The 17,700-nt window shown below is 39.7% G+C and overlaps 2 protein-coding genes across 2 annotated transcripts in view; one reads left to right on the top strand and one right to left on the bottom strand.

Annotated features, from left to right (window-relative positions):
• Positions 1-2,780: 2,780 nt before the first annotated feature.
• On the top strand, positions 2,781-4,976 carry LOC101858121 (39S ribosomal protein L41, mitochondrial; the record flags this gene model as incomplete). Its single annotated transcript, XM_005104328.2, is given in 2 exon segments — positions 2,781-2,881; positions 4,279-4,976. Coding segments are annotated over 2 exon segments (338 nt in total), but the record flags the coding sequence as incomplete, so codon positions are not given.
• A 9,010-nt stretch (positions 4,977-13,986) lies between these two features.
• The window catches only part of LOC106012561 (kinetochore-associated protein 1), a 32,985-nt gene continuing 29,271 nt past the window's right edge, over positions 13,987-17,700 (bottom strand). The window contains exons 18-19 of the mRNA XM_035971310.1: positions 16,996-17,091; positions 13,987-15,358 (exon numbers count right to left, since the gene is read on the bottom strand). Of these exons, the coding sequence (XP_035827203.1) occupies positions 15,257-15,358; positions 16,996-17,091 (198 nt within the window). The 3' untranslated portion in view covers positions 13,987-15,256. The remainder of the gene's footprint in view (positions 15,359-16,995; positions 17,092-17,700) is intronic.

Here is a 17,700-nt window from a genome sequence, read left to right as displayed (position 1 = left end):
TTTGAGAGTTGTGGTGATTTATTGAAATACTCCCAAAAACGCCAGTCTTCAACGCTTGTGACTGGTGAAAGGGCCCAGTAGTAAGTGAGTTTTAAAACCCTTCCTACTGTAAAAAAAAACCAACCCAACTCAATGATAAAAGGAGAGAGTCTGGAAGATATCGATAAAAGTAAAAATGAAAAAAGTTTCCCTCAAATAATGTAAATGAATTGCGTGGTGATGTGTTCGTCTTGCACATTGCTGGTGGAGTGATGAAACCTCGTAACCCTCAATTTTTTCGAAAATTGTTTTTTTGCCTAAATGTCTTCTCCCAGTCCTTCTTCACATTGTGTCAAAAGCACTAGGTTAAATTATAAAGAGAAAGTGTGAAAAAAACTTAATAAAAAAAACTTGTATGTTTGCCCCTATGATATCCTGGCGTGACGAAACCTGAGGGGCCGATCTGCTTTTGCGTGGTTTCATCACTCCCGGTTTGAGAGAGCGACTTGCTTACGAGGTTCTGGGTAAGCCTTCTGAATTGACTTAATGAAAACACTCGTAATTGCCATTTTCTGGTGCATTTTATATACCTGATTTAATAAAGAAATGTTTCATTCATTCATTCATTCTTTTATTCATCCATTTTATTTCAGTCAGTTCAGAAATTCAAATATGATCATAAAGGAAGGAGTTACATGTAAATCTATTTGAAATCCTGTTATAGGGATGACTAACGCATAGGAAAACAAGATGTTCTCATTAAACACAACGTTGTTAACACTTAATTTAAGGCAACAGTCACACCTTGAAAAGACAGGTGACAATAGTCCTTACTAAAAATAAATGACAAGTCTATGCACTCTCCAGATGTCACCTGGCCATTTTGTTTATCGAAGAGAGGGTTTCACCCCTTCTCAGACTATGAATCCGCTGATTAGTCGAATCCTTCAGTCGTGGTTGAGACCAAATATTACTGAACTTACCAATGTTCTTCTTGACCCTGAAGTCTATAGATGACATTGTGACAAACTTGTGCCTCAACAATACAAGTGATATGGACATTTACGCATCCCCAGAAAGGGTTTTCAGGGGTGGCAACAAACGAAGGCCATCCGTGTATCCGGTCAGGAATACCATTATAATGATTCAATGAAAGCCCAGCTACGTCACAGAGAAACTAAACTGTGATTGCAAGAGCTGAACTCTGAAATGTAAAGGGCAGAGGGCTGTCGAGGAAGACAGACGCATTAATTTTGATTTCGTGTGGTCCTCTCATGGGATGAAAAAAAATGACTCTATATTGGACTAGTGGACATACACCAACCTCAGAGGGGGCATTCAGAAACTAGCCAGACAGGGCATATACCTCCAAATACACATTTAAAATGGTGGTATTAAGGTGCCAGTGTGTAAAAAGACGTCCTGCATTCGACTGGGTTGAGTGAATGATTTGTAGGAAACATTCAGAACAAATTATCAAAGGAACTCAGATATCTACCAAATGTATGCACAATTCTGCCAAGACCACGGGAGGTAGCCTCTTAACAGACCCCCCCCCCCCCCCCCCCCCCATTAATGAAACAATCAGGCAGAATAGCCTGTCTTGTTCATGCCAAAGAAAGATATGTGTGAAGTTGGCAGCGTGCGGAGAAAAGGGGCAGCGGGCAAAGAAAAGGAACGAGGCAAATCTGAAGCCGTCAAATATCTCGCCAGTGATGAACCTAAAACGGCGCATGTTTTCTACAGATCTTCAGCTTGTGCTCCTTACACTTACACCCAAACTGAATGCATCAGCCTTATCTTACAAAACAAAGTGTTTTGTTCATAACTTCACGCTATTTGAAGCTACAACACACCAGACTACTTGTTACATGTGGCATAAAGCAGAAGGGGAATTAGCTAATAAGTTTGCTTCATGTCTACTGGCTTTCTTGAAGGAAAAGCTGTACTTCCAGAAAACCATCATCGATAGCGACTGCTGTGGTTACATTTCTATATCTAACTCTAAACTAATTGGTCTTGAAGAAACATCGTTATTTCTTTGTGGCGTTCCAAACTACAAACGCATACTGCAACCAAATGAGCTGCGAGAAAGCTCGCAACCCTCAAACTCTCTCCTGATGAAACCTCGCAACCCTCTCGCTGGCTGACTACGAGATTTCATCACGACAAAGATGTTGTAGTGAAACCTCGCATCCCACAGCGTAACCATTTAAACCCTAGAAAAGAGATTTTTTTTGCACTGACCACGTTTCTAAGGTGTTTTCATTTATCTGTACCAACTTTGGTTCATGGAATATAGATCATTTTGTTCACAAGTAAATCAGTTTTTTGTCTCTGCTGTAAAATTTTCCTTTCTGGGGTTGCGAGGTTTCATCACTCTACCAGCGACATATTGTTTTCATTATTATTAAGTCCTTAAAGTCCTTCTCGCCCACCAACTTGGTACGGATACACACGCCCACTGTTTGTTCTCACATCAGACGCATAATGTGTGATGGTGACAACTCTTCTATTATATCTATATAAAGGATAAGAATTTCCTTGGAAAAAAATCGAAAGTAGTTATTTTAAAGGTTTGATATTTCCAAGGTTTTCCCGGAGAAAAAATTGGAAAGCTGTGATTGAGAGATTTGTTGTGCCGATTGTCAGGTTTCATATCGAGTCCATTGAATATGAAAACTGAATGAGAATTCCACCTTTCTAGTGTATTTGCGGATTTGCGTTCAAGTATTCTCTGCGATTAAACCGTTACATTGTCATGTCTAACCACATTCTGTCTGTTTCATTCTCTCCCTCAGTTGTTCCACCCACCGGAATTGTCCACAGAGTGACAGGCGAGTACATCCATGTTCCCGAGATGGTGCCAGAGTTGGTAGTGCCAGATCTCACTGATTTCCAGGTACAAAAAAATTGTGTGAAGTAGAGTGGAATCACCCCTGAGCTGCATTAGGTCATGGGATTCCCCCAGCACAGGGGCCTATTTACCTGCGGCATTGAAGGGGTAGTAAATGGTTCTGGCATGAGTAGGCCTATTCTAAGTGTTTTCTCTTTGTATTTACTTGTTAGACAATAATTTTATTGAGTAAAAAAATGTGATGAATCATAGTGTGACTCGTATCATGTCGTCAATTTTTGTATTTTAGATTGTCAAGAGTTGATTTTTTTTTCCTCTTTCAATTGGCTCAGCTTGTGCACCATTTTTCGGCTTTGGAAATTTCAAATCAATTATCAGGGTGCTCAAAAGGAAGTTTTGCTTGTATGAACCAAAGAAAGTAGACTAATAAAAGTTATATGTTATATGTACATTCATTCATCCAGTTCCAGATCTGCGACAGACATTGGCGATCATGGTTCTCCATTCATTCCTCTGCTCGGACGCTCTTAAAAAAGCTAGAATTAGAATTCCCTGATCTTTCCTCATTACCCATTTGTTTAGGTTCCCTAAGTAGATTGCTCTGAGCCTACCCCTGCCTCGTTTGCTTTCAATTTTGCCAGTGAGAGCTAGATGTTCAAGACCTTTATGTCTATTCAGGTGTCCCAAAACTGCATTTGTCGTTTCCTAATTGTTTTTAACAGTGAGCATCCCTTGTGGGCTTGATCAAACACTACCTCGTTTGATTTCTTTTCCTTCCCCGATATTCTCAGCAGCCTCCTAAGAAACCACATTTCTGTTTCTTCAATTTTATTTTCACTGTCTTTAGTGATTGTGCAGCATTTACAGCCATATGGAAGGGATGACCCTACACTGTACACTAAATATCGTTATTTTCAACCTTGGATGCACAGAAAAAAGCCACCCGTGCTGTGGAAAAGTGCCCTTTGAAATCAACCTATATATAACGTTGAAATAAATATTGCTAAAAAAAAAAATCTAGATTGTCATCTACAATTTCAATGCTCAAAGTAAGTGGAATCAAAAGTTCATCACTAAAAACTATCGTGTTTTTTTGTTGAAAGAGCTACAAAACATCCCCCCCTCCCTATCACAAATGTCTCGATTTGTAACAATGTATTCATGGTAAATGGGGGGTATGTTGTTTTTTTCATCGAAAAAGAGTTCTTCCTCTCCTCACTCTTTTGGCGTTGGAAAGAGAGAGAAAGATTGTTTTACGGAGCGGGTTGTATCAGCTCTTAAAACATGTATTTACTAATGTCCTGTCTCGCTGTATGTATGCGTGAGTGCACCTAACCTTCCTAACATTCAACTGCCATTGTAAACGACCAAGACAAATTTCTCCCTGTGAGATGAATATAAAGATTGTCATTGTCTTTGTCCTTGTCCTTCTCTCCCCCCAGCTGAAACCTTACGTTTCTTACAAGGCCAAGGAAATCACGCAGAAGGAGCTATCGCCCAAGGACATTTTCAACTCTGTATATGCAGCAGACATCGAGGATGACTTCAGGGACGGCAGGATTAAGTTGGAAGGGGATAAAGTGATTTTTGCTGATGGAAGAATTCTCGCCCTGGACTCGTTCGACAGTAGTGCTGATGAGGACAAATCTGTTGCAGAGACAACTGTAGATCGGACATGATGTCTGTGTTACGTGTTTGAATGTTTGGTGAAAATGTAGATGTGAGCTTGGTATAAACGTTCTAAACTTTGGCTTTATTTTGTTGTTTGATTGACCACCCAAGCCTGGTCCTAGTATTTTGTACCAGAGGGGTAGGAGTTGTGATGTAATGTCATTTGATGTCCAGATGAGATTGGAGGAATGAGAAAAGTATGCGAGAAAGAGAGAAAAATGATATAGGGATATTGGAAGGGAAATGTGAGGGAAGTGAGAAAGTGAGAGGAGAAAGAGGGTGAGAAGGAAAGGAGTGGGAAACCCAAATGGAGAAAGGGAGGCAAAGGAAGACAGAGAGAGATAGAGTCAGTGGGAGAGAAGGGTTGGAGTTGGAGGCAGACAGAAAGAGAGACATAGAGAGTGTGTACGATTGCCTAGTTTGCTCTGTGTTTTGTCTGTTCCTTTGTTAATAAATGTATCTGCTTTTACTTTTAGTTTCTTTTCATTTGTCTTACCATTTTTTGTTTCAATGTTGTTTACTAAGACAGAAATATGTTAGTAGGCCCTATAGATTCTATTTGTGACATTGTTGGTCCAGTTGTGAAGTTACCAGACTCTTAATCGTGAGGTTGCAAGTTGGGGGGGGGGGGGGGGGGGTTGGTTTGAAACTCAGCTCAGCCCAACGTGTCCTCTGGAAAGGCACTGTACATGATCACTTCACCCATGTGTGAATACCAGGCCGTAGACAGTGAAAGATTGTCAGTTTGTGTATCAGCGCTTGTCAAATAGCAACTTACACTGTATGCTTCTCAACCAGATTGATTCAGAATGCTATCAGGTCTGCTGGGGTAATAGAAAAGATAAATATACAATGTAAAACGCCCCGAGCTTGCTGTTGAGCAGGAATTTGCACTATGCAAATGCTATTTTTTATTATTATGAAAAAAGGTGTGTACAATTTTAATGTTCAAGCTGGTAACAAAAAAACCCACCAAAAGACAACCTCACTCTTGATGAACGCAACATGCACCTTTAATTGCAGTACAAGGCAGCGCTTTCAACAAAGTGATACATGTAGTAGGCTACATGAAAAAATTAGGAACAGTATTGCAAAAAATTTAGATGTAACGTTTTGAATCCCCAGCGACACAACTTAAATCATTTACAGGTCTGCCAACTTTTTCAGAACCCAATCCAGGACACATCCAGTGTTATGACATCAGACCATGTAGTATTAGTAACAACAAACAAAAATTGCATCATTTTAGTTTTAGTAAGAGACGGCGCTTGCAACACAATAAGGTCATATAAGTGCTGAAGATTAGGTGTTACAAGAAAGTAACAAACACAAAAAAAGGACAATAGACATTTGATAGGAAAGAGGGAGCAAACCACTCCAAAGCACCTGCCAACCGCCCACAAATTGCATAAAGTGGGACTGGTTTTGCTGTAGTGTGTATAGTAAAAACCAGACGTGGCTACCGAGTTTGTTTGTTTTTGTAAAGTGTTTTACGGCGCTCGCAACTGCATAAGGTCATATGAGCGCGGGACACACCTAATATTTTCAGTTGGTAGGAAATTTTGAATTTTGCCCGGGTGGCGGCCGAAGCCTACTCTTATCGATTTTAGACCACCAAGGGATCTTTAACGTGCGCAACTTGCACACGGGCCCTCCGAGATTTTTCGCCCTTTTCCGAGAAGGCTAGGTGTAGATCTTTCCTACCAGAAGATCAGGGGTGTGGCAGAAAGACAGCAGTAAGGAGGAGCCAAGGAGTAGCCGTAGAAAGGCTGCAGAAAGAGTCGGGAGCCCAGAGGAGGGGGCAAAGGAGGTGAGGGGGTGGGGGCAGAAAGTGGAAATGAAAGCAGACAACAGAACATTGCTAGAGAGCAGGAAAGGAAGTGAAAGGAGACAATTTTAGAGAAGAAAATTTTTCGGTCGCTATCCGGATTCGAACCCGGGACCTTTGAATGAGAGGCCAACACCGTAACCTCTAGGCCACGAGAGCCCCCTTACCGAGTTTAGAATAAAACTTTTGAACAAATATGAAGGTATACTATTATTTTATGAAGATAGGGATGATGCATGTGAAGAACTGTGGAGGGCCATAAAAGAAGAATATGTCACCACCACGGAAGAAGTTCTTGATGGACCAGAACCATCTGAAGAGTGGATTCAAGAAAAACATTGGAAGCAAAAGAGAAAGAAAAGAAGTAAAACTAAAGATGCTGGAAAAACACAGAGAAAAAGATATAAAAGTACAAAGAAAGACGAGAAAATGAGGACGAGGATACATCTAAGAAGAACAAACTGCTATTACTGCTAAAGCTCAAGAAATAGCAAAGAGAAATTACATTCGAGAACTATATCAGATCACAAAAAGACTAGCTGGAGACTTTGGAAAATCATCAGAGGGACCAGTAAAAAAGAAAGGTGGCACCATGGCAACAACTTTATTATAAGACAAAAAAGATCAATGGTCAGAACATTTTTAGGAGATTTTAAATAGACAACCCCACCAAATGAATTCAACTTTGACAAAGTACAACCAATGAGGAATTGAACATAAGTACGGACAAAATAACCATGCCGGAAACTTTAACAACAGTCATGAATATGAAAAGGAGAAGACAAAATTACCGCTGAGATGCTTAAAAGTAAGAATTGGTAAAGAAGGTATGAGATATCATTTTCGCTATTTAACGGGAGGAGCTACCCTTGAGGACCATTTTCTATGTTTGTTGCCCGAGATCAAATCTAAGTACACATATATATATAAGTTGGGCATAGTAAAATCTTTTGATACGCAATTTTATTTTGATATATATAGCTACAGCGGTTGCTATGGAAACGGCCGCCATCTTGAAAATAAGCAATGAATTTCAAATCCCTAAGGCTTTCTTATTTACTGACCAAATTTGGTGAGAGTATACCTAAACGAGACCCTATCCAGTATCAGCGTAACAGCGAGTTTTTTTCAATAAGTGCAAAAGAACAAAAATTATGAGAATTTTCCCAAAGTGTAAAAAGACTTCTAAATTTCAGTTGCGTAATCGCTTGCCAATGGAAAAGTGTTCATTTTTTCGCAAATATCTTTCTGTTACATCGATGGCAGCCTTACCATCTATGTTTCCTGAAAGTTTCATGTCAAAAAGATGAAAACTAAGGAAGGAGTAGGGAAAAAACTGCAAAAGAAAATGATAGTTTGCGAAAAACGACAATTATTGTGAAAATTTACTATATTGACATATATCTTAACCCATCCTCATGTTTTCAAAGACAATTCACGAGGAGAATAAAGACTTTCTCAATTGTTTCCATGCTATTTTGAGACAAAGAAGAACTGGTTGATCTTCAAAAATCAGCCAACATCTGAATGGGCATAGCCTGACCCAAAATCGGCAAAATCAAGGGTCGCTCTTCCCCTTAACTAAATGACTAAATTCTTACTTTTAAGCATCTCAGAGGTAGTTTTGTCTTCTCCTGGGTTTTTGTTCCTTTTCGTTCTCATGATTATTGTTAAAATTTCCCGCATGGTTATTTTGTCCGTACTTATGTGGAAAGAGACCAAGAGAAAGACCAAAATTGAGGTACAAAGACACCTGCAAAAACAGCTTATCTAAGCTTGGAGTAGATGTTTGCATCTGGGAAGAAATAGCTGAAGACAGGAAAACATGGAGGAAAATGATAAAGGAAAGAACTATAATGCTAGAGAGCAGCTTTAGAAACAACCAGGCTGAGAAGCGCCAACAACGAAAGGAAAACAGCGGACAGAGCTTCGATCTACGACACTGACATGCAAGCACTGCGACAGAATCTGCACTTCAAACATAGGAAGAATTAGCCATGAAAGAAGCTGCATGAAGAAAACCTTGAGACCATCTTAAGCTAAATTGACCGTCTGCATAGACAAAAAGAGCCATATACTTATGTTCAATTCCTCATTGGACATTTGCACAATATGAGAGGCAGCGTGGCGAAATCAAGTGCTCATCAAAACAATGAAATTATTTTTTTAAAGTTCTTTTTCATGCTCAACATCTATAATTATGTCCATTTAAAAACAAATTTCATATTTGTGTGGATTTTACACCCAAAAAAATAAATCAAACATCTACTGTACTTATTTCTCCTCCATTTTTGTGTTTGTTACTAAATTCTTGTAACACTTCTAATCTCTGGCACTTACTAATATATATATGACCTTATTGTGTTGCAAGTGTCATAAAACTCTTACTAAAACTAAACTAAAAAAGACACGAAATAAGTAAATTTCCAGTTTACAAGGACACTCAAGCTTTGGAAATCACCAAATGTTGGCAGCCATTTTCTTGTTAATTTTACCTTTGAAACCAGGTGACCCTCACCCCATTTAATCGCAAATATCTCTATTTCTATTCAAGATAAATGGAAGGATGTTTTTGTTTTTTTATGCCAAGTGCAAGACAAATAAGCAAGCTTTATGATGATGATACAAAAATTGAAGAATGCCCGATTGACATCACGTCATGACAAGACACGTATGTGGGTAAGTGTGACAAGACACGTATGTGGGTAAGTGTGACAAGACACGTATGTGGGTTAGTGTGACAAGACACGTATGTGGGTAAGTGTGACAAGACATGTATGTGGGTAAGTGTGACAAGACACGTAGGTGGGTTAGTGTGACAAGACATGTATGTGGGTAAGTGTGACAAGACACGTATGTGGGTAAATGTGACAAGACACGTATGTGGGTAAGTGTGACAAGACACGTAGGTGGGTTAGTGTGACAAGACACGTAGGTGGGTTAGTGTGACAAGATACGTATGTGGGTAAGTGTTGCACTAAGTCTTGTGTAGTATGTAATGTTTTGCAAGACAATAAACTCAGCTGCTTCTTTACAATGATAGAACATACATACGGTCAATCTGAGGACTGCACATGCAGGCCTATTTTATAAGGCACGCTGATCAAAGGGCATATTATGGAATAAATTACAGGTTTGTCATAAATCATAAATGTGATACCGAAATGGTTTGTTCATAACAATAATGACGAACTTCAGTTTCATCCCATACATTAATATACTGATCATTCACATAATAAATGCTTTTCATTAAGGAGACTCTTTTCATTATATATATATACATGAATTCAAAGTTCATTTACAACAAATAGTCCTAGAAACATATCTAACGGTTTGTTCACAACAATGACAACAGACTTCAGTTTGGACCCAAAAATCAGTATCTATTTAATTTTGTCTGTCATTCAGATTGATGCTTCTATTTAATGAGACTCTCCTCACAATAAGCATATGTACAAGAACTCAAAGTGCATATTTATTTACACTGAAAAACCCTCAAAAATAAAAATATAATATAATGAGAAATAAAATAAATAGTTCGCTCATAACAATGACTACTGAAGAAAAGTACAGATTGAAATACAAACCAAAATATCAAAATAATAAATATCAAAACATCAGATCATCAAAAAAACATGACATATTTCCTTCTGTTTGTGACATTTTATAAAAAAATTTTGATTTGGGCCCAATGCCCTTTACGCCCATTTCATAACATTCCTTGGTGGATTTTTACTGAAAACGTCATAGGCACAAAAGCTAAATTCGAAGTTTCCAAGGACACTGTAACTTTGGAAGCCACCCAACTTTGGAGGCCTTTTTCTCACCAATTTTACATCACACATGGAGTAACCCCCACCTTGTTCGATCACAAATATCTTAACTTTTTTTCAAGATAGATATATGTATTTTTGTTATCAAAAACAAGATGAATAAGGACAAAAAGGTTTAAGATAATACCAATGATGCCATATGCTCAAAATTTTACGAGCGCCTGATTCCGTCGTGTTGTGACACAATTAAGCAGCATAAAATGCAATTCACATCACAATGGGCTGCCAAAAGTTGTGAGGATTATGCAATAGAAACAGTAGTGAGGTTGGGCAAGAAGTCTCTGTGATAAAAGACACAGCAGTGTGCAGTCCACGGCTGTTCAGTTCTACTATCCTTGCGGAGCACTTAGTTTAACCCGTCCGCTGACCTCCCGGGGTCATAAATCCCACCTGACAGTCGGGCCACGCATCGCTTCCTGGCCGATAGAGTTAACCGATTTTGGGTAGAAGTCTGTAATTTTCACTTGATTTAGACCCCTGTAAATGTCCTCTCTTATCTATCACTATGGGTGTGTGAGGTATCAAATGAAAGCCCAGACTCTCCCCAATAACCTGCATCCTTTACTTTGGTTCTAGTGCTAATCGAGTAGGCCTACACACACTGCCTCTGTACTTAACCCTACCTTGCGGTGCACGTATTTCTCGGATTGCTACAAAGATCAGGATTTTTTTCCATTCGTGAAAGGCAGATTGTTATCCTTTTTTTATCTGCCGTATCAAGAGTCAGTAAGTTGAGTAAGGAGGTTATTTGTGAAAAAATTGTTTAGATTCACTGGAAAACTTTAACATGACGGCGAGTTTTGTTACTTCACCCGCTAATATTTTCCCGGCCGCGGTGCTGCCCCACACGGTATTCACCCGAGGTCCCGCTTTCACTTTCCCCAATTCTTTATCGACAAGTGTTAGGAGAGTCTGCTACAAGAGGGAAAATGGAACACTCCGGGCACAGCGGATAAAATACCGTCCAGACCGCTCACTTAGTTTTTCTTCCCCGGTTCCTCCCCGACCATCCTCACCACCCTGCCTGCCCCGCCCGACAGCCCAGCACGTAGTCATAAATCACTTGTCAGAGGGGTTAATTGGGGTGACCTCAGTGCCACTCCTCCTGTGACGGGGCAGTAGTAAATAGGGCGTTTAAGTGCGAATTGAAAGCCTCCTAACTCTCAAACTATAAATGCTTCAAGGCCGATTGAGATTTCATTGTTATTGTAACCTGCTATGTTTGACCTGTAAGCCGGTATAACTTGTTTTCTTGCAAGTCCGATTATATCAGTTTTACAAGGGATTTGAGTAAGTCTGTGATTTTTAAACTGGCATCTTCAATGCTCAGAACTTTTTCAGTTTGGATTTAAATATTTCAATCCGGCCCCCCAACGATTTAAACAGAAATTCATGTATCAATTGTGGTGACAATTTTCATTTACATGTGCAAGTTTCAAGTGCACTAAGTTATTCTATGATTTTCTGTGATTTAAAAAAAAAAACCCAACCCACCACTCTGAACATTCATCCTTGCTGTTTTTAGTTTTCTTGCCTCTACTACATCTGATTTTCGTTGTCATTTTTAACAATATTTTTGTCATGGAGTGCCACACTCAACATGGTCATAGGGTGGGTATTGTGCTCAAACATCATCGCCTTCTTGAGGAGGCTGCACATGATGATATAGATCTACAGCTGGCCCATGATATAGATGTACAGCTGGCCCATGATATAGATGTACAGCTGGCCCATGATATAGATGTACAGCTGGTCCATCAATCTATGGAGAATTGCACGCCTGGAATATGACAAAATGTGCATATCTACAATCTACGGCACTGAAAAAAAATAGGGGAACATTCAATTGTTACAGGGCTGTCAGGCTTTGTCAGATAATCCACGAGAAGCAGAGAGATTTTTTGAGAGGGAGGGTTCTAGTGAACATGACCAGCTGTCAGAGTTTGAGGAGCTTATTCCAAGGTGAAGTCCTGCCTGCTCTGAATTTGATAACATCCTCAAACAACACAACATCACACCACAGGCCTACCCCAGCTGTTCATTTATAGGAAACCACTGCCATAAATACATCACAGCCCATGTGCACAGACAGCTAGCATCATTTTTAGCAAAAAGAACAGTGGCATGTACACGAAATTAAAGCATAATAATAGACACCGCATTTGTTCTGAGAGAGAAATTTGTTCACGTAAAAGACACCTTCAAAGACATCCACACAATAATTGCACATGGAAAGCCTATCACTTTAGAGAGAATACCACATATTCAGTCATGCGTCACACGATGTATGTCTTTATACAGAAACATATTTGGCAAATAAAAGGTCTTGAGTCGATAGTGCCGTTATAAATCATGTGCTACTCAATCAAAATCAATCAAAAGAAAAGGTCATCCCCAAACAACATATCCTTGAGAAACACTGCATTCCTTGGATACCAAAATATGGGTTTGGAATGGCCTTCCATGGTGAGCAAGGGGGTGAGCTCATTCATGCAAGCGTGGCCTAGCTGGAAAGACGAGTAGCAGCCATAAAAGACAAAGAAAAACATGTCAAAACAATCATGCAGCCACAACACATCCAAACCTACCCTAAGCTACTCTGTCGTGTGCACCACCCATCAAAAGGCGAAAGCTTACAGCAGAAAAATGAGATAATTCCTCCAGTCCAGCAATATTGTGTTCTTTTTGTTTATTTTGTGTTTAGATTGTGTTTTCATAAGTGTATTGGCAAGGAAAGATCTGTTCTGTAGTTACATGTATCGTGGATATCGCTATGAAAAAACAAGGTTGCAAAGCAAGAGTATTGCAAAAATCTACTTCAAACCTGAATAATTACGTATCCAGAAGCTTCTTGCATATGCCCCTTTGTGAGTATAAATTTCATTATGTTCTCAGTCCTGTGTGCAAATTTGATTGAATTCGTTGGGGGCAATCACATTTAAATTGATGTTTATAATTGATTACCCATGACACATTTATCAAATTAAGTCCCCTTTTTGAGAACTTCACAGCTTTTAAGTGTAATGTACCATGGTCTTCCGATTTCTTCTTTTTCTTCCTTAATATAATATATGTTGAATATTTACGTGGTCTTTATTAAAATATTCATCTTACATTAGCTTTGGCTCACAGTGCTGGTAAACTTTGCAAAAAATACAAGAGCGCTGCCGAAGTTCGGCTGATAAGGGAAATCCCCGGCGGCGCTGGTAAATGACCCCCTGACCTGGGGAGGTGCGGGCTTGCTTGCCTCGCTCCAGCCGAAACTAAATGGGCGCTCCAAACCTGCTGTAGAACATGCGGGGCCAAAAGTACAAAAGTTCAGAAGGCAAACCAGAGCAGATATTTTTGTGTAAGGCGTAAACGTGGACACGGATAGTGCAGACACACATCCCTGTGAAATGTGCAACAATTTTATGTGTACAGAGCATATACCGCTCAAGGAGAAATAACTCTATCTGCTACGCAAAAAAGTATTGAAGTTGAAGAAAGTTAACACCGCTGGAGACCTTACCATAGTCGATCTCTGATAGCGGCAGATATGTACCTCCAAAAACAAAGAAAGAAAGATATAAAAGAATGTTTTTACCATCTAGCATAAGGCTTTTGTCAGAATGAGCATAGATGTGTGTTGCTCTTAGAGTATGTATCTGTATATAACTCCAAAGGTCTAGTATTTAAATTCCTGAATGTGGTTGAATGATGCATTTGATGTAAATGTACATTTTGTCAGCTTTACTTCTCCTTTCATATTGAATTTTAATGAGAGTAATATATATGATTTAAATTTTTTTTATGTATACCTGCATGTGTTTTTATAGTCCTGTACAGCCAAGGAAGATTTCCCTCTGGGATAATAAAGTACTATCTTATCTCTTATCTTATCTCTGATAGGAAACCATTGTCACCAATACTTGAAGCGCCCAGTGTACACAAACATCACAAAACACATTTGCACACACACAGCAGCAGCTCTTACATCTAACCAAAACATCATAGATGTAGCCCACGCAATCAGACAAATCTGATTTATTAAACAACAGCTATGCTGAAGTACATCACCTCATCTCTTACACATAACATACAAGAAACTGAGTTTGACATTATAGGAACAGCAATTTGTGCATATTTGAAGCTATACAGACGACTATCTCCAAACGCAGTCACCCCCAAACAACTCATATTAGAGCACCACTGTCTGCCTACTATTTAGGGATATGGGTTTGGCTTGGGTTTAATGGGCAAGCAGGGTGGCGAACTTATGCACTCCAGCATCGCAAAACTGGAGAAGAAGACAGTGGGAAGTAAAGAAATGGAAACAGCTGAAAGCTGTTACCGAAGCCCACAGACCGCAAAATGCGTCCACTCTTAGGCAGCAGCTTTGAAAGGAAAAAAAGAGGAAGACAACTAGCCTGTGACACTTTTGCAATTATTGTTATAAGTACATGTATTCATATGTTATATGTGTTTGTGAATGTGAAATCAGCTCTAGCTGTGAGGAGACAAAGAGGAAACTCTTGTTTCATGGAACTGGATAGCAGTGAACCTTCTACAAGTTCCATATTTGTGAAAACTGTGAGGAAACAACGAAAAATCTTTCATTTAATTAATTGGACAGTAGTTAATCTTCTACAATTTCCCCATTTCTGAATGAATCAAACCAAAAGTAAGTGTTTCTGAAAGCTCATCTTGTCACTGATGTATACCACTGATTATTTTAGAGATCTGGTGTACACATTTTAAAATATCCAAACATTTAAAAAGTAGACCTATGAAACAATTTTCCCCATAGATGCCCTCAATTGCACCCATGTTTTAAAGGGTACCCTGTTAAGAATACCAATACAAAGTTCTTTGCTGTACAGTCCAAGAATGCCTCTCTCTGTTGATAGTAATTTCACGTTGATTTGTTCATGGGAAAAGCCACAATGAAGCACTTAAACGGTATAAAAATTGTTAAGTCACAACAGTTCACTCGTAGAGCAACGGTCAAAGTGACCTCCGTGACCACCCGGGCGCCGCGGCATGGTTGACCGGGTCAACTCCTCTGGTAACTAAGTGCTCCGCTCGGGAACAGCCGTGAGTCGACACCTAGGTCTCTGCTACCATCTCCTCAGCCTGAACATATGCTGGCAAAGAATGCAGCGAGGTCACTCGGTGCAGTCTGAACAGCACCAGCTTGAGGTCCTCCACCTGTGAGAAGGACAAAAATAGCCCCATAGAATTACGTCTGTTCAGACTATTTCTCTCTCTGTACATTTGTACATCACAACAAATTTCTGTATTTGTACAATACACCATAAACGATCTCTGTATCTTCAAACCTGCACCAAATATGCTCTCCCACAGGATTTCTTTATCAGTATATTTGATAATTTTAGCACCAAAAAAAAAAACCCCAACAAAAATTTCAAAAAAGGGGGGAAAAATTTAAAAATTACAGAATGTTTCTATAAAAGCACACTTGGACTTTCTTTTTTTAACGCTAAGAATTTTCCTTCTGTACTAATGTCAGAAAGAAAGAAAAAAAAACCCCCCAAAACAAAACAAAAAATCTCACAACAAATTTCTGACGATGCTTTACCTCTTGTGCCAAAGCACAAAGATCAGTCCCTGTTTTGGAGAATGGATAAGAAGCAAACGTTTTTCTATTTTCTTGTCCTTTCGACGATTTTAAAGGTACAGTATAATCTACTTATATCGACAGCCGATGTATCGACATATTTTCCAATTACAAAATTTTTCCTTCAATATCTTCACTAAACTAAACAGTAAACAATTCCTCTTATCTAGACTTTTTTTCGGCCCACTCTGCTTTATCGACATGCTTCCTGGGTAACTGGCGAAACCCACAAACATAAATGGGAGAAAAAGCTAACGCAATAGTTCTTCATTAAGTCAGCATACCCGCCAAGTAGCCTATTCAACACACCAGGCTTTAGTAGGTCATGTAGGGCCTATATAACGTAGTCTCCAACGCAGTACAGGGCCTCACAAACATGGGCGTCTCGCGCGTTGGGCATCACCTCCCTACCCCCACTCCTGTTCCCAGTTTGTCGCTGGCAAGTGCCACGGTCAGCGAGTCAGTGCCTCGCCTTTCCATTTTCCCTAGCAAGCGGCCATAAATAGGCCTTACAAGGATGCTACAACAAAGTTTGCGCTTGTGTTTAGTGGGCACCTCGTGTTGCTCGGTCTTTGATACCATAACTCCACCCCACCCCCCCTCCCCTCTTGTTAGTTTCTCTGTGTAGTTATGTAAGAATCAAGGGAAGCAACCAGCTTAAAATAAGTAGCGTTGTCTTTTTACCGCTGACTTCCCCTTGTCTTTTCTTCCTCTTTGGCATTATATTTCATTTATCGACAATTTTATATATGGACATCAAATCCACTTCCCAGAGCATGTTGACATAAGCAGATTATACTGTAAATGGTACAGACTACCTGGTGATTGTGATAAGGATGAAAGATGGAAAGCCCGGTAAGGAGTTCCCGTACATCAAAGTCAATGACAACTTGGCTGTTGAAAATGACAGTGAGAAAAGTAGCCTGGTTAAGGCCAAGCTACCTAAGCAAAGGGTGGTGTAGGGCAACCGTAGCTTTGCGGTGGAAAATTTAGTTTTAGGTAAGAGTTTTACGGCATTTGCAACACAATATGGTCATATAAGCACCAAAGATTAGAGCTGTTACAAAGAAGTAACAAACCAAAGTAAAGGAGGAGAGATAAGGATGATAGATGATTAATAGGAAAGAAGGAGCGAACCACCTCCGACCATCCGCTAACCACCTGCAAGGTGCCCTCCAACCACCTTGCTGATGCATAGAGGACTTACCCATCCCATCCTGATCAGCTGAAGCAGAAGGTCTCTCCACAAGCCCTGGTCGTATACCTCATAGTCTAAAGCCATACAGATGACCAGGTCGGTAGCCTGAGGAGGGCAAGTTTGTTTTTGAATTATTTTAATGCTCTTTTTGACCTAAATAGGCCATTGCAGAAGCCATAAGTCATCTTAACGTTTAACACATTACACCTTAACTCGCCCGCGCCGACCTAGCGTCTTTAGAAACGAAGTCTCGCCTTGAAAAGCGGCACAATTGAGTTCAAAAAAGGATATAACGATGGATTAAAAAAACAAACAAGCATATGACAAATCAGATGACTCAGATATTGATGATAACATTATAGCAAGAGTTTGGGGCGATTCAGACGTAGAAAATTTAGAATTTAGATCTAGGGCCCGACCGCGAGGCTGAGAGCGAGAGTGACGGGTCGGACACCCTGATTGAGCTAAAGTGAGAACATTCCCAACAGTTTGCGCATACATTGATAAAGTTATATTTTTCTGAAAGTACATTCATTTTTCTGCTTAACTTTTTTTCTGGATTAAAAAAATTTGGTTTAGTATTTTCAAAATGTGTCTTTTAAACGCTTGTATTCACAGGAGGTGGGTTCCTTCCCCTTGCTTAGGATCTAACAATGGACTTCCCGTCCAGACCCTTAGGTTGTAATGTGTTAATTCTTCTACATTGCTTGAGAA

The sequence above is a fragment of the Aplysia californica genome, unplaced genomic scaffold (assembly GCF_000002075.1).
Source record: "Aplysia californica isolate F4 #8 unplaced genomic scaffold, AplCal3.0 scaffold00415, whole genome shotgun sequence".
NCBI lineage: Eukaryota > Metazoa > Mollusca > Gastropoda > Aplysiida > Aplysiidae > Aplysia > Aplysia californica.
This window is presented reverse-complemented; position numbering and strand designations above follow the sequence as displayed.